The sequence below is a fragment of the Physcomitrium patens genome, chromosome 8, assembly GCF_059467195.1.
Source record: "Physcomitrium patens ecotype Gransden chromosome 8, ASM5946719v1, whole genome shotgun sequence".
In the NCBI taxonomy this organism is placed as follows: domain Eukaryota; kingdom Viridiplantae; phylum Streptophyta; class Bryopsida; order Funariales; family Funariaceae; genus Physcomitrium; species Physcomitrium patens.
The window spans coordinates 11,284,222-11,307,837 of NC_143417.1; the positions used below are offsets into that span (position 1 = coordinate 11,284,222).

The following is a 23,616-nucleotide window of genomic DNA, read 5'->3' on the forward strand; positions in this document are numbered from 1 at the left end:
TAATTGACTGTTTTGATGGCCTTTAGAACTATACAAAGAAGTATAGTATTTGATTTGATGTATAGTTGCAAAATGAAATTAATACCAAAGTATTAAATAGTTATAATCAATTTGTACATACATCTTTTATTAAGAAATAAAGTTAGTGACAAGGATTTTCAGATTCCAACAAATTCTCAAGTGCATTGCCATATTATATTAGGATTCCAATCAATTTGTATTCTATAAGTCTTTACCATGAACTTCACCAAACTCACCAACAACCTTTGCAACAACTAACTTGAATTCTTTTGGTAAATATTTCAAAATAATTTATCTTAGAATATAGAACACTTTAAAATTAAATGTCAAGTTAGTGTTCCATACAATATTGTAGTCAAATGGCCAATCCCATGGTTTATATATTCAAATATCATAAGTAGTCTAATGTAAAGACAAAAGTAGGATATATTAGAATATGTCTTTTGATTTTATTCTAGTTAAAAATAAATAAATAAATAAATAATAATAACAACAAAAAAAAAAAAAAAAAAAAAATTGCTAATAGTTTTAATAGGTCCCCTCATTGTGCCATTTAATACATGTGACAATTGATCAAATGTCATATGAAATTTAGTATTTTACTAAAATAATAAAATATAATGACATGTTTTGCAACAATGTAGTTTTAAAAATTGTTAAATCAAAATCCACGATTATTTAACAAGAGATAATTTTTACCAAGACAACAAAGTAAGTATAGTTGTGTTTGTATAGCAACTTTTTTTTTTGGTTGTGCTTAAGTTGGGTGAAGAAAATCTTCTTCTCACCACTTTTTAAGATCTTTTGTTATACCACTACAAATCTCATATCTAGTTCTTGTTGAAAATCTAGTATGGCCATTGGAGGCACATTTCATTGCAAAACATTTGCACAAAATATTGGCTTAGGATGTCTTTATAAATAATAAAGAAAAAAAACAAAGAAAATACATTTTTTAAATTTTGTAATAAAATAATCACTCTTGTTACATATGGTTGGTGATTGTTATAATATTCCTATTTTTATCTTATTTAATAGTTATAATTAAAATTCTTTATCAATCAATTCTTTTAATGAGCTGCGTACAAAAAATTGTATTCAGCGAAATGCACTTATTTGACCCCCAGCTCTTCATGTCCTACAAATCTGACATACAAGAGGTAGAAACCTTCCAAACCCAAACTTAAATGAATATCTAAAATCAAAATGCGAAATACTAAACAAACTTCCAAACAAGTAAACAACTGTTTTATAATTTCAGTAAACTACATAAACAAGTCAATAAGTGACTTGTGGCTTTGGTACAGATATTCTACAAATCCTAGACAAAGCGTTTTTCCCTCTGTCTGTAAAAAAGAGCAGCAAGCACTACCTCATGAAGAAAGAGTTATGTCATGATAAGCAAGCAAATACGTCTGTCTTCTGTAAAGCACTCTGGTGACAAACTGAAAATTGATTTTTCAGTTTTTTCATAAATGTGTAAAAATCTTTCTGTGAGCTTTTAATTCATGCTGTAGATTACGAAACTTGTTCCAACCCAAATTTTGAACTGTTCGATCCCAGAGATTAAAAGAATTGCTATCTAGTTCATTATAAATTAAATGTCTTCCTTAGAACTTGGCGGAACCAGAACACGGAGCTCTTAGGAAGCCTGGCCAAGCCATTTTTGTAGTCTACATAGTAGATTCCAAATCGGACGGTATACCCTTCTGACCACTCGAAGTTGTCCAGTAGAGACCATGCAAAGTAACCGCGTACATCACAACCATCCCTGAATCAAGACCAATCACCTTCTCATTAAAAACGAATGCTGAAAATCAAGTTTGCTGAAAAAAAAAAAACACGATTTGAAAATGGTTTTACCTGACTGCCAAAAGCACATTTTGCATGTAGTCGTGATAATATCGAATTCGTTCAGGATCTTTTAACTGGTCTTCAATAGGCATAGAATCCTCTTTGTTGAATTCAGCTCTACCGTTCTCAGTGACATATAGAATTGGATTGTGGTACCGTTCACTAACCCAATTTAACAGCTTTCTGATTCCAAATGGAACCACAAATAACCAGTCCGAAGGTGTCTACAAGAAGATTAAATATCGTTAATATTGTGCGAGAAACGTACTTGATATCATATCTAGTGAATAATAGTATCAAAGTACATAAATCCTACATTTAAAAAATTGAAACCATTATAATCGCAAGGATTTGGACAGAAAATAGACAATTAAACGACTTGTTTTTGGTAGCCATCACGTGTTGAAGGCTAGAACCATGCTTACTGGATCACCAATAGGCACACCATCTTTGTAATATGTTTTCACGATTTCACCACTGATGCCGAAAGTTGCATACATTGAAGTATAATGATTTATACCAACAAAGTCTTGTGAACCTTTGACAAGCGCTGCTTCTTCTGCAGTAAAGGTAGGTAGATTGGAACCCAAATTTCTCCGCATAGACGCAGGATAGTGGCCATAGAATATTGGATCAAGATACCTGTCAAATAATTGAATTTATCAGTTAAATATCTAAGTATCGTCTACATTCACATTAATCGTATTCACATTAGTAGTATCATTAAGGTAATTAAGGATTTAATCATTCAATTGAATTGAAGAAATATCTCTGTTTCAACAAATCACAATATTAAAGATTTGTTTCTCTCACCATCCTATATATGCTTCAACGGCTTCTTGTGCAGCTTGTTTGTCAGAACTTGAATTCGAATCAAGAGGCTCAAACCACATAGAGTCTGTAGTTATTCCAATCATACCCTGCTGTGTATCCTGTATTCACAGAATACTGCAAAATTAAAAACTATATAAAAATTCAGCATTAACTACAACCGTGATAAACAAAAATGTAGATTTAATGCAAAATCATAAAATAATGATAATTGTGAAAAACAAAAATTAAAAATGATTCGTCTTTAGATACCTTGAATTCTTTTCGATAAATATCAACAGCATGAGCATGTGATAACAAAGCATGATGAGCAACGATGTATGGTTCTGTATCAGAATTCCCGGCCACACAAACTGGTGCAGAACATCGCCCTGGAGCCATCACTCCCGTCATATAACCAGAAATTGCAAAAGTATGAATTTCGTTGAAGGTAATCCAATGCTTCACTTTGGAACCCCACCTTTCAAAACAAAATCTAGCGTACTTTGAAAATGAGTCTCTGCAATGGGTGTCATTAATAAAAGCATGATTAGTATCTTTAAACAAAAGAATAAAAATGAAAAGAAATTCTAAAGTTAAATTCAAAAAATCCACAAATTAAGCATTGCAACAAACAAAAATCGACAGTGAAGACGTACATAATATCAGGGCTTAACCACCCTCCAATTGAGTTATCAAGAGCTTGAGGCATGTCCCAATGATACAAAGTGACATAGGGATCAATGCCGAGCTCCAAGACGTGGTCAATGAGGTTATCATAATACTTCACTCCCTCCCAATTCACTACGCCTACACCGTCTGCACTTGCATAGATGTTACAAGTATAAGTCTTTGCATAACTTCAACACTATTGAGCTTCACTAAAACTCCAATTTTATTGAATAAAACATTTGCGAAACATTGCATGCACATTGTTGAATTGAAATCAGGTGAAGTTTTCATTACTTGGAAAAATGCGTGTCCATGAGATTGAGAATCGATAAGCATCCATGTTCAAATCCTTCAGTAACCAAATATCTTCCTGGCCAAATGTGGAGCAAAATAGAAAAGAAAGTGCAGTATCAGTACGATGGGAAAGTTATTGAACATTATAAGGTATAATATTTTTCCTTGGTTCATTAAAAACCAAAACTATTGAAGAAGGTGCACAAACAAATAAGGGCACATGTGTTCATACTGCATATCGATGATAATGATCCACGGCAATATCTCCGGTCTTGTTTCCTAATATTTTGCCTGGCTGATGTGAGAAGATGTCCCATATACTCGCACCTTTTCCGGCCTCCCTTGCAGCACCTTCAATCTGCATGAAAACCAAAATCGATCGTAAGCAAGTGAACTCATGCACAACAGACAAAACACTATAAAAGAGTTCAACAACAAAACCATTTGGGCAAATTTACCTGATAGGCAGCTGTCGAGGACCCAAACACAAATCCTGAAGGGAAGCTTGACCTTTGAACAGTTGGAAGCTCCTCGATAATCATAGGTCCTTCTCGGCACTCAGCGAATTCTTGAAAACTTTGAAAGACAAGGCAAACTGCGATTAACAATAAGCAGGCTCCCTTGCAAGTAGCCATCTTTGCAGCCTCAAACAGAAGATCTTTAAAATACAACTCCAACGTTCGTGCTGTGCCATGACACAAGAAAAGAGTCACAATCTGTTCCACTCCCAGCCTTCAACAACGGCGAGGAAGAGCAAAAGCTCACTAATAAGAGGTTAAAAACCAGTAGACTATTGTAGATTTGAACCAACTATTTTCAAGTCTCGTAAAGTTGCAAAAGGCTTCCAGAAAGAATTCGTGGGCACCTTCTAACTACCAATGCGTGGTAGCACTGAGCTGGATTCAGCAAGGATACCAGTCCTACTCCTAGAAAAACAAGAAAACTCTGATTCAAGCTCGGAAGTCTATAGTATTCAACGATATAGCGTACTAAGTGCAGACTCACACAATGTAAAGTTGCTTTGTAAAGCTGGAAATGAACTCCCAGCCAGCAAGCAGGAGGAGTGTGATGCTACTCAACGATTATGCCAATGGGTCGAGTATCCCTGCTCAATGAATACACAAGATCAAGATACAGATTTAATCCTAAACACACTCGATTCACTCGCAAAATCACAACATTAGTAAGAGACTGTCTTGCACATTTACGCGAACCCATGCACCATTGTCATCACAATTATTCCCTAAACCATGTCACGATTGAAGCACAGTATAAGTAACCATGAATCTTCTTGACAAGGATATGGTACCGCTGGACGACATTCAAATCCATAGACGCCTCCTAAACGACTTAATACAAGTGGGATCCAATGTTATGCCAAGAACTACAAGATCAAATAGTATCACTCCGTTGAGAAAAAATACGCAATGACCTAACGTCACGTATCACACAACAAGGGAAGCAAAATTCTAACCTCTGCAGGTCACATGTTCTCCACATGCACCCAATTTGCACGAGTCAAATAATCAGCTACTGACCAAAGATACACAACCACAGGCTACATGACTGTTCCATCACATCATGCAACGTCGAGCTCAATTCTAAAACAACCTCTCTCACTCTTTCTCTCTCACTCTCTCTCACACCCCCGTCCCTGTCCCCCCCCTCAAGAACAAACACCTGAAAGCTGAATTGAATCGCATTCCTCAACCTGCTGAACGCAGTAATTGTACCCGTGCTCGACCTGACATCTCCAGTCAAAAAGCAACAGAAGTGTGCAATCAAGCCTGAGGATCTAAAAATAGTTGATGATAAGGATGAACCTTAGAGTCCAGGCCAGCCAGCCACCATAGGGGGGCGGTGAGAGATTATAGAGCCCAATTGTGTGTGTTTGCACCTATGCCCGCAGTAAAGAAAACGTCTCTGCTACGACCCCAGCAAAATCCGATAAGCGAGTAGAGACATCACTCCCCCCAACCCCTCTTTCTTGTGACTTGTGCAATTGTCCCATGGATAGCCAAAAATAAAAAGTTGTTTCTTCGCCGGTCGTGCACAACAAGACAGAGCGCAGACCAATCCGATGGAATTGCACTCCGAGAAAGACTTGCTCCCCACCACCTTCCTCTCCTCTTCCTCTTCTTCCCCGTTGCCGTCACAAACCCTCCACCCATCTCGGCAACTAAAGATCAGTTGAGTGTCCATCATTCAGCGTCGTCACGGTCCTACTCCAGATTCCTCGTTGCTCTGCGAGACCATATGACATCGACGACGAATCCTCGATCCCCAACACTAACTATACCCCACAGACGCATTTTGGACGTGTCCCCCGCCCCCTCGTCGGTTCCTCCTCGGTTGTTCCGACGCAATGCAGAAGTCGGCCTTTCCTCGTTCCCTCCGCCCTTGCCTCTCTCTCTGGATGAGACATATTTCGAATCGTGGATGGATGTGGAGATTCGTTGTAAAGGTCGTTTGGTTGGTTTTGGATGAATGTCGTTGACGTGGATTGGAACCGAAGGTTCGTTGGCGTGTTTGGTTATGTGTTCTTTTTTCTTTTTCTTTTTCTTTTAATTTTTTTTGTTTCTTATTGTGTTGAGAAAATGATGGATTCTTTGTTAGAGTGTAGTGTGATTTGTTTGCTACTTTTTGGTTGCCACCTCAACTAGATCATCTCAAAAGATACTCTTTGGAGTTATGGGATAAGGTAGGCAACCCATTTCCAATAACTTAAGTATTTCAGCATATTTACAATAAGTGTAAAAATAAAATAAAATAATCTCCATGTAGGAAAATAGAAATGAGGAGGACTCCAAGTGCTCTTCCAATTTGGCCCAAAAATGGAATTTGTATAAATACTTTAGCTAAAGATTCTCTTCAACCCATTTCCAACATATGGGCCAATCTAATTCCAATCATAGGCCAATTTAATTCTGATCAGAAGTGGGTTACAAAACTAAGAATCCAACTTTTACAAAACCAAGAAGTGTGGCACCTACTTATGCTATCAAGAGAAGTATGGCATCTAATTATATTATTATTCCACTCCAATCTAACACAACAATTGTCAACTATTGATAATTCATGCATACTCATTCCAAGTACAATTAATTTCATATATCAATCTCAAATTAACATTATTTTAATCAACCCCCAATCTATTTTTGATCAATGTGGATGTCAAATCTAGTCATCAGACTAACAAAATTAGATAGGCCTATATATTGGAAATAGAGGGATGGTCAACTATGGGTCAGCTGCCTTATTGAAAAGTAATGACAATCAATTATTTGACTAGGAAATGAAAAAAGAATTTTATCCATTTCTAATTTGTATTTATGATTTTAAACTCTGGCATAATAGACAAGGCATTATTGAACAAGTTTTGATATTTTATATTGACGATTATTATATGAAATTCTCTATTTAATATTAATTATAATGATATGAAAATACATATGATTTATTTTAGTAAAAATACAAATTTTATGTAATATCTCTCTATGGATATATATATATATATATATATACATATAATCATTAATTGAGATTTTTTTGTGATTTTTCATAAATTTTTTTTGTGATTTGGAAATAATCAAAGAATTTATTTATTTATTTATTTAACCATTACTGCAAACATCATTCTCCTTGTTGTGCACTTCCACCTCCATGGCATTGCACCATAGATGTCATATTGCAACCCTTGTTTTGATTGGTAGAAAATGGGGCCAACACCCTTCAATATCCTGAAAGAGTGAATGAAACTTTTAAAAAATTAAAAAGACAGACTCAACAGGAAAGATGGACAATACAGTTTTGTGACACTCACTTTTTGTTTGTAAATGTCAGCCTCCTTGTCTGATTTTGAGACAATCCACAAGGCTGTACAACAATATAGAAAACTACAAATAAATCTATGGCATCAAACTACTTTTGTTGCTGTTCCTTTCCATTCTGTTTGGAAAAAGGCATTACTCCAAATCACATGATGTGGTTGGCTATGGCTATCTACCTCTACTTTTTTGGAGTTAAATCCCCCAAAAATTTGATTTTGGACTTTAGGGTGGAGAGGGACATGAATAGTAGTAATAGTGTGTTTTTTTTTTTTTTTTTTTTTTTTTTTTTGAATTAGAGAATATGGGTCCAAATGTCTCCTTGCAAAGCAAGACAAATGAGCACATCATGAATGGGCTTGGAATGGAGCCCCCCCCCCCCCCCCCTCAAATGAATACTTGAGATGGGTCAAGGACCTCCAAAATGCCACCACTGTCTCAACAACAAACATGATGCAATACTCTCCCTCAGTCCCATCCTTCCCATTCCCTGCTCTAATTCTCAATTACAGGGAGCTCTAGGTAACTTCAAGTGAAATGACTCCTCTTTATGTACAGTTTTGAATGATAAGTTATATCCACTCCTTAAGTATGAGGGGTTACATAGATACCGTATGAATATATATGTTGCCTGAAATAACGGCTATCGCAGGCTAGGTTACTCTCTGCTCGCCTCCATAGCTTAGTGGTAGAGCGTTCCCTTCGTAAGGGAAAGGTCGTGAGTTCGATCCTCACTGGGGGCACACGTAGCCAATTTATAGTTTCGCATTTCATAATGCCCAGCAATGGGTTGGCATGTTTTTCACAACTATAGCTACACTCTAGTTTTGAGTCACAAAGTCTCTCACATGAGCAGGAAATTGCATAGCAACAGAAGCAGATATGTAAACAAGGTGAACTACAAAATACAGATAAATAATAATAATAACTAGGGTGACAATTATTAATTTTGACATGTATTAAAGATCTTGAAATTCTCTAAAGAGACATTCATGAACTCCATCTTTTTACATCAATATGTTCTTATTTTCATTCTCATCAATAGTGCTTAATTTTTGTGACAGCTTTTGAAACACATCATCAATCCAGATCAACAAATGATATTTGTTGATGACGAGTGTATTCCTTGAAAAAACCCACAAAAAATAAAAAAAATAAAAAAATATAACATATTTCATTTAGTTGGAAGAATGCAAAGTAAGAATCTCACCTTCTCCATGCGACACAAAACAATCAATTCTTTAACAACACCATGTCCCTTATATATATAAAGAGGGGGAAGTAGAAAGTAAAACAAAACAAAACAAAACAAATAGTTAATGTTTAAATACACTCACTGGATTCAAAGTCACACCACTGAGTCAGATAAAGTTAAAATCTCCAATCACAGAAGCCATGGTCAGTAAAAGAAATGACAAAAAAGAGCAAAAGAAAAAAAGAAAAGAAAAGAAAAAGACATCCAAACACTGACACACACCAACAAAATCCTTTTTCGTTGAGGATAACTGTTTAGGGTTTTTGCGGCTCCACCCAACAAAGTCACACACACTCGCGGGGGCTGTTGTATTTTGGATTGAGAGGCCATAAGTTAAGGCGCAACCAAACAATCAAATCTCTCGCTCGGTGATGGGCCGTGATCAGCGCGCGGTGATTTTGCACCACGATGGGGCAAGTGCCGGGGACATGAACTTATTCCAATCTCCACTTGGATGAGGTGGCGAATCCATGGCATGGGCCCGGCTGCCGTGGATCCGAGGCACAGTTCCCTCCCGTCTGGATAATGGTCGTCGGCACCTGGAGTGTGGTGGCCCGACTGCGTCAACCACTAGATAGGCTAGTGGAGCGGCGTGCGTGCCTGTTTTGTTTTGTTTTTGTTTTTATTTTGTGGGTGTTGTAATTGCGAAACGTTTCCTTGCTGTGGGGGTTTGACCCGTCTCTGCGTCGTCGAGTTTATGCCGTTGGGCTCTGTTTATGAGTGCAAACATTCATACCAAACTTGCGTTGCGCTGTGGCTCACGATAACCTCGCAATTATTCCATCGCCCAGAGCTTGCTCGTCTTGCATTACCCTTTCAATGAGCGCCATCTTCTTCTTCTTCTTAGTCGGATTTTGAGTTTGCAATTGGCGAGGGTCAAGTACGGAGGGAATTGTGGCCGAACATCTGGTTTGGAACTTTTGTAATATGAAACTATTGATATTGTTTTTCTCTTTTGAAAAATGACATGAAATTAAAAAGAAGAAGAAGAAAAAAAAAAAAACTTGAAAGAAGTGACAAATATGGATGTATGAATGTGTATATTTCAATTGTTTTTAGAAAATAAGATTTAGATTTGCAATGTACTAAAACAATTGCTCATTTACCTACTCTAAGTAAAGTTGTACATTGTGAATATTTTAAAGAAATCTTGTTTAGTTTTTTGAAGTAGTTCGTAAACTTACACAAATATTAATTTTGAACTATGATATAAGTGGGAGAATTGGCTTTAAGATTGTCAAAGTTGTGGAATAATTGGTTAAAAATTAGTGTCTTCTAAACTTGTAGAAGGTTTGTCATAGGATTGTATCCTTGCACCACTAAACTAAAGTTAAGGCTAAATACTAGTCATTGCACCATGTTTTAGGTTTTCTTTTTTGAATTTTTATTTTAATCGTTTTTGTTATAATAGTGGTAGCAGTAGTGTTGTATACTAAGAGAATTAAAAGTAGAATAACTTGTGAACAAATCCAACTTACAAAGATGCCAAAATTTCTAAAACACACATATATTTTCTCTTGGATTTCATACATAAAATTAAGATGTTGGCAACCCTCAAACCTTCACTTAATTGAAGGTTGTCACCATCCCACAAAACCCTCTTTAAGTGAGTCAATGCTTGCCATGTCAAAAAGTCATTGACATTTATTAATTCATACAATGCCTCAAGAAATTTTTGTTAATAAAAGAAATTATGTAAAATAAAATTACAAATTTATAATAAAATATGATAATAGTTTATTTTGTTGGAAAAAACCTTAATAATTCTAAATCCAAGCTATAAAAAATAGACCTTGAAATTATCACAAAAGTAACAATGATTTCAAAAAAGAATTTAGGTTGTGAATATTTATATCTTAAGACATCTTCTAAAGAAGACAATTGATGTATATTATCCAAATCTTTGTAAAATTCAAAACTTGGAATATGTATGTTTCAATCATAGGATCCAAATTTTGATCTTTGTGCAATCTAAAATCTAAAATCTAAATAGTTTTTTTATATAATGTCCTTCAAAATTGTGACATGAATAGTGCTAGAAAGAATTTGGAAGATTTTTATTTTTTTTGTTACATTAAAGATTGTCACTAGTATTTGTAATGTACTTAGACTTAGCTTGAAAAATACTAGTTTATTAGAATTGAGATTTTATATTGCCATAGACTTGGAAGTATGTTAAAAGCTTGAAATAGAAGTGAAAAATCAAACAATTGAAGTTATATAATTAGTCTTTGTCAAATTATTTAATTTATTTATAAGATGTTTTTGTATATTAAGGATAAGAATTTAAAAGAGATACATAAACAAGTGAGATGTGTATCAAGAGAGATGACAAAATAAAAATAAGAAAATATGTATATTTAAGAAGAAACTGGAATAGTTATTGCCAAAGACTAAAAAAACTAGAGACTCTTGAAACTAGACTAGAAGCAAGAAAGAATTTGATAAGAATGAAGATAGCTTCTTTCTTGCCTCTATATTTAATATCTAATTATAAGATATTTAGTGACGTTCTATAAGATCTCTAATACATATCCAACTTGTAAGTCACATATCTAATTTGTACAACAAGCTTTTTATATGTAAGTTGTATTTCCAACTTGTATCACAAGTGACCAACATGTCCAACACATGGCCAACTTATTGGTCATGTTTTTAAGCTATCAATCATTTATGGACATGCTTAAAGGCAAAACTGTATCTAGAAAGCCTTTAAGAAGCTTTTCCACAAGATATTGTGAAGTTTATCCTCTTTTACTTACTTCTATAAAACTTATATTATTTGATAATTATTGAAATAAATATTTATGTTTACGACATTGTATAGATATTTATTATATAATAAAATATTTTTCCATCTTATTAAAAGTTTAAATTAAAAAAATAAATATAAAAAATAATAATAGAAATTTATTAAAGAATAAAAATTTTAGGACCTCTACAATCAAATCTATTAGTTCTACAAATACATACCTTAAGTTAATTCAAAGTTAAAAAATAAATAATTCATTGGAAGAAAATAACTTCATTTTTTTGCAATATAAGCACAGAGATGTAAGCAAAAGTGTATTAAAGGATACAAAGATCAACCACACAAAGGCTATAAAAAAATTAAATAAAATAATAATATGTATGATATTTTACAACTATTATTTTATCAACTACAATTAGTTGCATAAACCATTACTTGGATTAGCTATTGGTTCAAGTATGCAAGAATATGTAATAAAAATTAAAGATTCTTTTATACTTAAGGTTTAGCCAATTCATCTAAAAACCTCTTTGTCGCAAGTTATGATGAGAACATTCAATTCGAGAGCTTTATAATGACATATTAGTCCAACCTCTCATCATCATTTAAACAAATTGAAAGAATTTGTAATATGAGCAAATTGCGGAGATTTTATAATATGTATAGATATTGAGATTTAAAAGGTGAACAAATATTGAATTTTATATATCAAGATTAAATATTCAATGTTTAATATATATATATATGATTTTTTTTTATAAACATAATAACAATAAGATTAATTCTTATAACATCTTTACAAGATCAACTAAGCTTGTTTTTAAATACAAAATTCAATACTATGACTATACTAAAAGCATTCCTTATTGAAATATTTGGTATATGCTTCTTAATGCTTGACTAAAACTTTAATCTTTAAAGATGTGATTTTAAATAATATAATAAATAAATAAATATATATATATAAATTATCATGGTTGAAGTATATATTTAGGACTCCAATTAGACCAATTTTAATCTCAAGAATCTAATAAAATTCGATCTTTATTAAAAAAATACTCTTATGGCATCTAAAGGGCGGATAAAAACTTTATCAAATTTAACATTATTTGCAAAGAAAACCTTCAATTGTATGATATTATATCAATTTAAAAAGTGCATAATTACTATTTTATATATAATATTATATTTGGTGGTACCGTTTTATTTCAAGTGTATTAAATCAAAAATTAGGCATCTTGTAATATTCGTATTTACAATCAATTGTTACTTAGTGAAAATATCTCATCTTTTAAGTATAGTAGAAAAACAATAGATGAATATTATCAACCTAATATTGTCCAAAATATACTCAATCATGTACAATCTTGTAAAAAAATACTTGCATATCATGGATCTAAGGACTATAAGTTCCCACAAGGATATGTATTTTTTAAATCTGGCATAGGCACTTTTATTAGATAATGATGCAAGGATTCTAGAATCATAGAAGGACCTTGCTCTATTGGATTTTTTTATTTTTTTAAATTTATTTCTATTTTATATCCATTCACTATATAATATGATCGTTGATACATAATTTCTAATCATCAATTAAGGATTTTCAACTTTTTGAGCTTTCAAGTAGAGCCCTTATATATATATATATATATATATATATATATATATATATATAAACAAAAAAATAAAATCATCATTAAATTTTTTATTTTTTATAACCATAGTTTTGTACATAGTGGTCTTTGATAGCCTAACTCACGTAACTAAGCTAGAAGGTGAGTCTATTTTTTGAAGAATTAAAACTCTAGAATTAAATTTTTCATGTAAAATAGAGGATTTTTTTGATATATATTTATATGAAGAAAAGAAATATTAAAAGCATCTCACTTGTACTCTTTGTAAAAATTTGAAGAGGACATAAGAGAAGATTCTATTCCAATCTAAGAAATATTCAAGGTCTATATCTTTAGGATTTGTATAAACAAAAACTAGTAATAGAAAGTATATAATTTACCATCTTCTCCCTTTTAAATCAATGTGTAAAATCAAATATTATATTGTATAATATAGAAGGACTAAATGATTTTTTGAAAGACTTAAAATTAAAGAATTATATGTAAAGTTTTATTTTTAAAATATGATATTCTCATCATAAAAGAAGTTGGTGTTGGTGAATTTTTTATCAATAGAATGTCAAGAAAACTAAATTATCAGTATTCTACTAAAATCAATGTAGCAAGTAGAGGTATTATAGTAAATAAAATTTTAATTCTATTATTATATTTCTTTTTGGAAATATTTGCAAGATATGTGAAGGCTATTTGTAAAATTTGATATATATATATATATATATATATATATATATATTTTGAAACTTCTTGTATAATTTTTTTTCTCATTATTTGAAGAATTAAAAGATGGTATTTTTAGTATCATTAATCCAAAATAACTACCAAAGTATTTTGTTACAAATAGGCTATAGGAACTCCTCAACTTAGTTTTATAAATATTTAATAATTTCTTAGATTTAGAATGATGAATGCTAAATCAAATACTTATAAGAGTTAAATATGAAATTTGATTGTCATTCATTTTAAATCAAAAATAGATTATTAGATCAAAAACTTTAAATAAAATTAGAAAAGTGTATATATAATTGTATAAGTTTACTTAACTTAATCTTCTTTCATCTTTTTATAACTTTTCGATTATTTTTCTAAGGTAGGATCTTCAATTTTTATGAATTGATATTTATTTATAATCTCATCAAGTTTCTATCTTATATTTAAATAATTTTTATTATATTTAATATTATTTTATAGATTCAATAATTCTTCTCACTATTAAAAGAGCAATACATATATACAAAATTCATCTCTATTATAGCTCTATTTGGAACTTCTTTCATATTTAATTTTTTAATACTTAGAGATACTTACTACTCTATGATAATTCTATATAAAACCTAATAAATGGATTGGTTTGTATAAAGTCACAATTGACCATGTATCAAAAAGTAGTATTCAAATTTTCTATTTAATATATTGGTAATATATAAAACAAATATTTTTGTCTTAACTTATCTTATTCATATGATTTCTTGTATTAGTATTTAATCTAAAAATCTCAACGTTGTTAATAAAAAAAAAACTTAAAGAAGACTACTATAAATTAGTAGATAACAAGAATCATGTAATAAGTTTTTGTAAATTGTTAAAGTTGTTTAAAAAACGAAGCCAACAAAAAAAAATTAACTTTGACTTCTTTAGAATCCAATTAATGAATTGATTTTAGACAATATTATATGTGTAAGTTATAAGTAAAGAACTCATAATATATTCTACTAAAGTTGGTAAAAATTATTTAAAATTAATACCACTACCAGTTTAATTACACACAAATGAAGTTTACTATTCTATACAAACTTCTAGTTTAATTCAAAGGATACTTGGTCCTACTCTTGTTCTTGTAAAGATAATATATTTTTTTTATGGCTTACATGACATAAAATTGCAAACATTAATATTTGTAGAAGAAAAATTGGTTCTACAATTGATATTCTTTGTGATTTATGCCACCCCTATATTATGGACATACGCATGTAAGCCAATAATTACATATATAAATAGGTAGAAATAAGTAAAAGTAGGTAAAAGTAAGTTAATTCTATAATATTTGCTATGAAAGCTTCCTAAAAGCTATATAGATATTGCTTTGACTTTATAGGTGTCTTTAATTGACTTTTTGGATTAGAAATGTGGTCAATAAGTTGGCTATGTACCACACATGTTGTTAGCTTAAAGACCAAGCTAATTATGTGGCCTACACGTAGAAAAACTTGCCTTGTAAGTCAAAGCATGTGTCCTACAAAGTCAAGTCATATTGGAGGTCCTATAGAACATCTCCACATAGCCTCTAGTTAGATAGTATATATAGAGACAAGAAACAAGCTCTCTTCACTTTTATCAACTCCTTTCTTGCTTCTAGTCTAGTTTCAAGGGTCTCTAGTTTTCTTGTCTTTTGGCAATAGTCATTCCAGTTTCTTTCTTAATATACATATTGAGTTATTTTTATTTTGTCATCTTTCTCTGAGAGAAGTCTCACTTGTTTATTTGTCTTTATCAAGTTCTTGTCCTTGACATCCTAAAAGCCAACTTTTATTATTTATAGTTTTTGGAATTGTCAACAAGTCCATAATATTTGAAATTGGACGACTTCTCTTATATATAAGATAACATCAAACTTTTGAAAATGTGATTTTTAAAATCCTTCATTTAGAAGCAAGATATTTTTGCTAAAACTTTAAATTTTGGAGTCAAATATTTTTCTAAGAGTTGGTCCTTCTCGAGAACATTTCATCCATAGGACTACCTAGATTCTTTTTTTTTTTTTTTTTTTTTTTTTTTTAAAAAAAAAACATAGAGTAATTTCTATATCAAAAGCTTGATCTAAAAAGGTTAGATCTAATCTGGACAATTCTTTTGGAAATTTGTTAAAAAACAATTCAAAAAACATCAAAAATATAAAACCATACTACTCAAGAGATAGTACAAATTATGAATGGCAAAACCCATACTAGATTCTAGAAATGACAAAGTAATTAAATGGAACTTTAAAATGCTTCAATATAGTGTGATCTTATACAAAAGTGTAAATGAGTTGGCTTTAATAGTTATTCCTTCTTCTTAGTAGTCTTAGCTTTGCTTTTTGGATAAAATTTATTTAGTATATTGATGTAATTTTCTTAATTCATTAATGTATTAGATATATCCTATTTATTTGTCAAATTAATAAATAAATAAACTTTATAACTATCAAATGTAATAATTATAATATTATCAAAAATAGTTATTACACCATTTGAAGTAAGTGAATAGATTAGTATCTTTGGCTTATTCAAATTACTTTGGTTTCATTTTATTTATAATTTTAATTTTAGAATTACTAAATAGATAATAAAGATGTAAGTTATTACATAAAAACTAACAACCATATATATATATATATATATATATATATATATAGTTATTAGAAAAATATGTATGTTAAGATAAGATTAGATATCTTAGAAACAATTTAAGGTTGATGAATAATAATTCTACTTATCACTTATCTTTCTTTAAATATACGTTACTAGAGTTGCAAGGACCATATCTCACAAACACATCTACTTTTATTTATTTTAGTCATATACATTATTTGGAATAAGATCCTATAGATTTCAATGGAGCAAATAAATAGATCTACAAAAATATTTGAGAGAGAGAAAAAAAATATTAACAATAATATTAAAATAAGTTATAAAAATTTCTTTATAATTAATATAAATTATATATATTTTTATTTAAACTTGAATTATATACAATATAACATGTTACAATAAATTTTTAGTGTATATCATTCTTTGAGTTAATAACTTTGTTATAAATAAGAACAAAAGAAATATTTAATTATCATATAACAATTCTTGTTTGAAAAGAATAGTTAAAAGTATGTAAATGAATGTATTACTATTGTTAAATTGAAAAATTTAAATATGTTGGTTAATGTATTTGTTGAAAGAGTCTTTTGTATTTAGATGTAAAGTAATAATAATAATAATTTTAAATAAATAAATACTATAGTTTTACAAAAATCAATGTTGATAAGAAAAAAAATTATTAATAAAGTACATAATTGATAAAAAAATATTTTGACAAAAAGTACATCTTTATTTTTATTTTTAAAAGTATAGTGATTTACATTATAAAACCTTGGAAACAAATATACATACAATTGTTGTATACAAATTGGTAGGATTGAAGCAATAAAAGAAATAATAGTAAGTAAGTTTTTATAGTTTTTGTGTAAAAACAAGAACAAAAATTCAAACAATATAAAAATTACCAACTACAATGATATATATAAATAAATGTTAAAATGATCCACCAATTTACTAAATTGACCCATCCTTTGAATAAAGAGGGAGAATAAAAAGGATTGGAATGAGAGTTAGAAACAAGAAGAGGTGAACAAGGAGGTCAAGATGAAGAAGATTAGGAATAAGGGAAGTTGGAATGAAGGCCATGATTGTAATGATAGTTTCTACAAATGATCCATTTTTTTTGAATGGTGGTTACAATAGGGTGGATCAATTTAGTAAATAGATAGGTCATTTTAAAATTTTCACAAAGAAATAAATAAGTATATATAAGTTATAAATATTTAAAAAACCAACAATAATATTAAAAAAAATTAAAGTAAAAGAATAAGCAATCAAATAAATAGTTTTACCTATAATTTAGAGAATTAAAAAAATAAAAGAAATATAAAAACAAGACAAAGGAACAACACTGCTCTTAATTAGAAAATTAACAACAAGACTCAAAGATAAAATTGTCAAGGATCTTCAAAAGAAATATAGAACAACTTACAAACAATATTGGAAATTATAGATACTATTGACATTACCAAAAGGATGCTAAGAATTACAAACATATAAATATGTTCGCCTATAAAAGACATTTATAAAAAAAATTAAAAACTACTAGTTTATGGTAATTAGTAAAAAAAATTATAACAAAGTCATTCTTAACTGGTGAGTACTTGTTTTAAGGATTCAACCATGTCTCTAATGTCTTGTCTCAATTCCTTAAGGAACCGTGACAATGGTCTTGTCTCAAACATGCGATACTGCTCTAAAGGTAGATAATAATATGGACATGTATTTATTTAATACATGTCCATATTATGCACGAGAAGCGTGCATTACATATATATATATATATATATATATTCGTCTGCCAACATAGATCAACAGGACCCGCAAAATTCAAGCTAACGTAGAAACCAAGAGGGAATATCTAGGAGTGAAGGTTTCTATAGGGGGGATGGAGAGCACTGTACACTACCAAAAGTTGCACAGATTGTTTCAGGTCTCAAACGCTCTAAAAACAATCATACATGAGAAGCTAGGAATCAACTGTGACAGAATATCTAAAATCGCTACTCTATACGTGAGAAGGTGAGAAATGAAACTAATTCTAAGCCCTGAAACTGCAACGTAAGAGAACAGAATTTTTTTTCCGTCCTCGCAATATTCAATACATGGAACACAGTTCAGATCAGCCAGACCACCTTCACACGTGGATAAGCTGGTGAAATCTCACCAAGAGAAACATAAAAAAATTGATATAGCATGCTCTTCTAAACTCTTTCTTCATCAACGACTTGCATATATAGCATGAAGAGGTGAATATATTATTGGACTAGCTTAGTGTCTCACATTCAAGTTCTACCTTGTTGAGATTTGAGTCAGAAATGAGCAAGAACTACTTGGTAGACTTTTTCTCGCGTTCCTTAGTGTTTGAACTGCCTCCTCCTTCAACCTTATACTCTTTGATATTGAGAGCTGCCATGCCCAAAGATTGACTGCCATTATACTCATCTTCCTCATCTTCTTCATCTTCGTCCTCTTCTTCCTCGGACCCTTCCTCCTCGTCATCATCTTCTTCATCATCGTCATCATGGTCGTGCCCACCACCGTGACTAACACCACCATAGCCACTAAAGCCTCCGTAGCCCCCATAGCCCCCATAACCACCATATTCACCATCTCCTGAGGTTCCTTCGTCATCATGTCCACCAGCACCCTGTTGCAAGCAACACACTGTTAAGTGCTCAAACTTGCGATTGACAGTACAGGAAGTATCAAAAAATATACGAGGTCCAAGAAAAGGACCATTCGACCTCAACAAATAAATAAGATTCAGGAAGTTAAGGAACTGAAATGCTCTATCCTCGCTCCTTGATATCAGCTTGCATACTTTCTTACTGTGATACGATCTTGTCTCGAATTGCAAGCAACTTAAAAGAAATTTTGTTACCTGCCGCCCATATTTGTGTATGCGCACTGACACACTGATGTCCTTAGTCTCCTTGAGCGGATAGGCACACTTTTTGCACATCAAAGCCTACACCCAACATTTATACCACCAATGTGAGATCCGGTAAAAACTCTTTGTTTCAATCATTTTCTAATTTAGACAAATGCAGCAAAGAAGGAGGATGCAACATAACTAAATAAATAAAATGAGAAATTAGTATACGCGCTGCAAAGCAAGTCAGGGAACTAGTGAGAAGAATATTCAAGCCAGGACTCTCCTTTGAAGTGGATCTCCCACATCTAAGTAGGGATAACAAACGGCTTTGGAAACAACTATGAGCTTGAATGACATGTCTCGGCGAATGTGGAAAGACAAAACTTCACGAAGATTTTTGCGGAGGGTTAGGGTGCATACCTCTCCTCTCTTAGCTACATTCGTAACACCTTTCACATGTTCATCGCAAAAGCAGATCTTACATCGCAGACATGTATACAGTCCTGTTCGGTTGCACGAAAGACAATGGAAGGTCTCAGTATCAAGCTGCTGACAAGATGCTTGATGCTCGAATTGATCATCTTCGCACAACCACATGTCGCAAGAAAAGCAACGGAACAATCGACCTCCGTGCTCCCATACTACACGCTCACACTCAATGCATGTTGCGTCGACTAGTGGACAGTTGCAGGCATGTGTGGTAAGACATTTCCTGGAGTGGCAGATGAAAGCTTCACAGAAATCACAGATGGCTCCCACCAGCCCAAGTCCTGCAACGAGAAGATTACCGTAAGTTCGACAATTTTCGACAACAATGTCGCCTAGAATTGGGCGGTGCTAAAAGTTTTGTTTGTGTCGTTTCTCAATTTACAAGTTCTTAGAGAATTTGCAAGCGTACTTGGGAAACATGTGGAAAGGTGGCTTAAATGAATCAGAACGATCGGAAATGATACACAAATAAGGAGAAAAACGTAGACATACCGCTGACGTTTTTACCAGGATGTCGCACCACACAATCAGAACTCGACGCCATGCACTTGATTTTCCCACATTGAGCACAGACGGGTGTCTTCGGATAGCTCGCACAGAAATAGCAAAATGCTCTGTTCTTTTGTTGCCTGGTGCACGAATCGCACGTCATAGTCTGGTTACACGGATGCTTCCCCAGATCGACCACATATTTCTTGTTCGAAATCTCCTTCTGCCGCAGCCGCATACCCTCAGCCTTCTTCCGAGCTCCAGTTTTACGTTTCGGCATCTTACCCGGCTGTAACCACACTCGGTCACTCCCACGCAGCCCAAACCCAGCTCCTGCCTGCTGTAATTTTAGGTCAAGACCAGCTAAAATGCATTGAAGTACCTACGCGCTGACTTCAATTCACACGCAAACAATTAGACTACAAGCATGGAGTACTAACACTACAATCTCCACCTCCACAGACACTCACTCCTCACTAGTCTTCCAAAATTCTGTACGTCTCCGCCTCAATCGCACTTCAACACGATGCTAAACAACAACAACAGCACACCAGCAGCAGCACCTCCAGAAAGGCACAAAAAAAATAAAAATTCTTCACGCTGTCCTATACATCTCCACGCACCATAACCTCAAATCCAAAACCCAAAAACACCACCCAACGCCTTCTCCCACAACAGACCTAACACTTCCTTCTCAGTCCTCCCACTGCTTCTGCTTCCCCGCAACCGCCCCACAAATGCGACACTGCGCTAACTCAATTCGACTCACAGCAACGAGCTCCGACCATCACTCAGAATTGCGATGATCTGCAAACACGAGGCTCCCGCAACACAATTCCTCTGCCTCGTCGCCGATTTATCGCATTTGCCAAGCTTGGCTTTGTTGCAAAGTGGTGTTCCACACAGAGAGCTTGCTGGGTATCTTTTTGGAATAATTAAAAATAAAAATAAAAATAACAATTTCTTTTCAATAGGTTTTCTACGAATTTCTTTACGTGGATATCTTCACTGTTTCAGTTTTATCGTTTAGGTTTCATGCAGATATGTTTTCTTTCTTTCTCTCCGATTTCTATCACTTTAAAGCACGAAAAAAATTAATAATAAATATATATATCTCTCTAAAAGCCTCTCTGAGTTCATGACCTGATAAGCTTTTGTACAAATGAGTACAAATTAATCCTTTGTTTTTCACCTTCTCTTGGGCCTATTGTTCTATTATATGTAAATAAAATGAACACATGAATAAGTAAAATCACCATGTTAATTTTTGTGATATATCATGTTATATTTTTTTGTGGGATGGGTTTTTGTATTAGTTTTTCATGGATGGAATATAATTATGGGTGATATTGGGTTGTAATCTATATATACAATTATAACTTTCGAATTGGAAAATGCTTCAACTTGAGTATGGTTAAGTTTGCCATTTCTCACACATCTCTAGAATGTAGTAGAAGTGTTGGCTCAAATATAACATTCAATTACCTTAAATTGTCAACTTAAGGTTTTTTAGCTATCTTGAGGAAGGGAGGAGGGGATATCATTTGGTGGAGAAATAAGATTTTGATGTGCTCAAAAAAATAAAAAAATAAAAAAAATGAATTGCCATTGTGGTTTAATTGAAAAAAAAATAACAAAGTGGTTTTTGCATTTGATCCTTGAACCAAGACATAGACTTGGCAAAAACCATTAATAAAAATAGTTTAAACCACCACCTCTATCATACTCAACCACCAACTTCATCCTTTTAAAGTTTGCCAATCATGGGTGGACTTGGAATCAATTCAAAATTATTCTAAATACTTCAAAGCAATTTTTGATTTGTGCAAGGTCAACTTTTGACAAGGTCTACGAGTTGGTTTAGAGACATGACATGGTTTCAGGTATTCTAATGTTATTTATTGATCAATTTTGATGGCAATGTTCATTGTGCAACTACTTATAATGATTTCCAAGCTACTCCTATGTCTATGTCACCCAATTCAATATAACTAATCTAGAAATTGTATAAAACTATTATAATTGGGAGTGGTTTGTACAACAATTCTTGCTAGTGTATCCATTGTATACTAGAAACTATAGTAAGAGTATATCAAGCATGGCTCTAAGATCCAATATAATTGTTTTATCTAAATTTTTGGCTCTAGGACTTTGCAAACTAAGTGCCATGCAAAATTGTGGCTTTATAGCAAAACTATTTTGTTACCAACTAATTAGTGCTCTTTGTTTTGTGGAGGCTGACATGATTTGTAAAGTGAAAATATTGTGCTTCTTAAAACTCTATAAAGAATTGTATTTTGGTTTATAGGTATTAATGAGCCATTTTAATTTCTTCTTTATATAAGTCCAAGGATTTATTTTGTGCTCCAAATTTGCCTTAGTATTGGTTATTTTGGCTTTTCAACTTGAGAGTGTAATGTTCATGTACTTTTAATAGATATGTTAAGGCACATGGCAAATAATTCAATGAAAAGCAATTACAATGGGTGAGGTATAGAATCAACTAAAACTATATTATAGTATAGTTGTTGTTATTATTGTTGTTGTTGTTGTTGTTGTTGTTATATTTATTAATTTATCTTTCATAGAAGTCAATTCTACAAGTTGATATGTTGTAAACTTTTGAACACTTAATTTAAAAAGTTAACCGTAGTGTTTATGTAGAAGTTGTAAAAAGTTTATCATTGCATCAATTTTGAGCAAACACTAGCATATTGATGTTTTTGTAAACTTTTTCTATTTTTGTATGTTTTTATTTATAAATAAGTATTTTTTTGTACAAAATATTTTTCTTACAATGTAGTTATTTATACTTTATATGCAAAAGATATGTATACATATTAATTTTTGATATTATAGAATATGTTATTTTATACAAGCAAATTAGTTTCTCACTAAGATATGTATATGTATATGTATTATATTATGTGTAACTTGCATCTAATGAAAATAAAAATCATATCACAAATGTACTTGAATAGTTTCAATAGTCTTTCAAATCCTCATTTATATACTAACAACAATAAAAATACACGAGCAAAATGCAATATTCAAACAATTTTTTAGTGCACATGGTAGCAATTTGAATATAAAATAAATAGAAGTAGGATGACTTTCAAAGAATATTAATGATTGACACAATACATTTATTTTATTAAATTTTGTTATATTTTATTGAGTAAATAAAATGTTTTAAAAGTAAAAGATTTAATGAGTACATAATGATTTCATAGAAAGATTTATTAGAAATTTCTATTATTACAAGATATTTTTTGAAAGATTTCTAATTATGGT

At 31.9% G+C, this 23,616-nt stretch overlaps 2 protein-coding genes and 1 non-coding gene across 7 annotated transcripts; 1 reads left to right on the forward strand and 2 right to left on the reverse strand.

Moving 5' to 3' along the window:
* Positions 1-1,247: 1,247 nt before the first annotated feature.
* On the reverse strand, positions 1,248-6,035 carry LOC112285392 (beta-glucosidase 6). 5 transcript variants are annotated; one of them, XM_024526180.3, is made up of 11 exons: positions 5,475-6,035; positions 4,657-4,756; positions 4,110-4,336; positions 3,884-4,009; positions 3,652-3,727; positions 3,345-3,504; positions 2,959-3,205; positions 2,689-2,807; positions 2,301-2,517; positions 1,885-2,099; positions 1,248-1,792 (listed from the first exon to the last, which is right to left on the reverse strand). In XM_024526180.3, the coding sequence occupies exons 3-11, from the start codon at positions 4,284-4,286 to the stop codon at positions 1,612-1,614; spliced, it is 1,518 nt and encodes a 505-aa protein (XP_024381948.1). In that variant the 5' UTR covers positions 4,287-4,336; positions 4,657-4,756; positions 5,475-6,035; the 3' UTR covers positions 1,248-1,611. The 5 variants fall into 5 exon arrangements, with proteins under 5 accessions (XP_024381948.1, XP_090108679.1, XP_090108680.1 ...); XM_090252553.1 differs by having other exon boundaries at positions 5,332-5,494; XM_090252554.1 differs by lacking the exon at positions 5,475-6,035 and adding an exon at positions 5,126-5,340 and having other exon boundaries at positions 4,659-4,756.
* A 2,114-nt stretch (positions 6,036-8,149) lies between these two features.
* TRNAT-CGU (transfer RNA threonine (anticodon CGU)) lies at positions 8,150-8,221 on the forward strand. The gene has a single exon. It is a non-coding gene; the product is annotated as a tRNA-Thr (tRNA).
* Positions 8,222-18,521: 10,300 nt separating this feature from the next.
* Positions 18,522-21,202, reverse strand: LOC112286184 (uncharacterized). The gene is made up of 4 exons (XM_024527854.3): positions 20,326-21,202; positions 19,765-20,114; positions 19,351-19,437; positions 18,522-19,116 (listed from the first exon to the last, which is right to left on the reverse strand). The coding sequence occupies exons 1-4, from the start codon at positions 20,600-20,602 to the stop codon at positions 18,796-18,798; spliced, it is 1,035 nt and encodes a 344-aa protein (XP_024383622.1). The 5' UTR covers positions 20,603-21,202; the 3' UTR covers positions 18,522-18,795.
* Positions 21,203-23,616: the final 2,414 nt, after the last annotated feature.

Coding starts and splice junctions, on each gene's coding strand:
- LOC112286184 (XM_024527854.3), bottom strand. CDS start 20,602: ATGCCGAAACGTAAAACTGGAGCTCGGAAGAAGGCTGAGGGTATGCGG. Junction 20,115..20,325: donor TCCTGGTAAAAACGTCAGCG/GTATGTCTACGT, acceptor TTCTCGTTGCAG/GACTTGGGCTGGTGGGAGCC. Junction 19,438..19,764: donor ATGTAGCTAAGAGAGGAGAG/GTATGCACCCTA, acceptor TGTTGGGTGTAG/GCTTTGATGTGCAAAAAGTG.
- LOC112285392 (XM_024526180.3), bottom strand. CDS start 4,286: ATGGCTACTTGCAAGGGAGCCTGCTTATTGTTAATCGCAGTTTGCCTT. Junction 2,518..2,688: donor GTTGAAGCATATATAGGATG/GTGAGAGAAACA, acceptor ATTATTTGACAG/GTATCTTGATCCAATATTCT. Junction 2,100..2,300: donor GTGTGCCTATTGGTGATCCA/GTAAGCATGGTT, acceptor ATCTTCTTGTAG/ACACCTTCGGACTGGTTATT.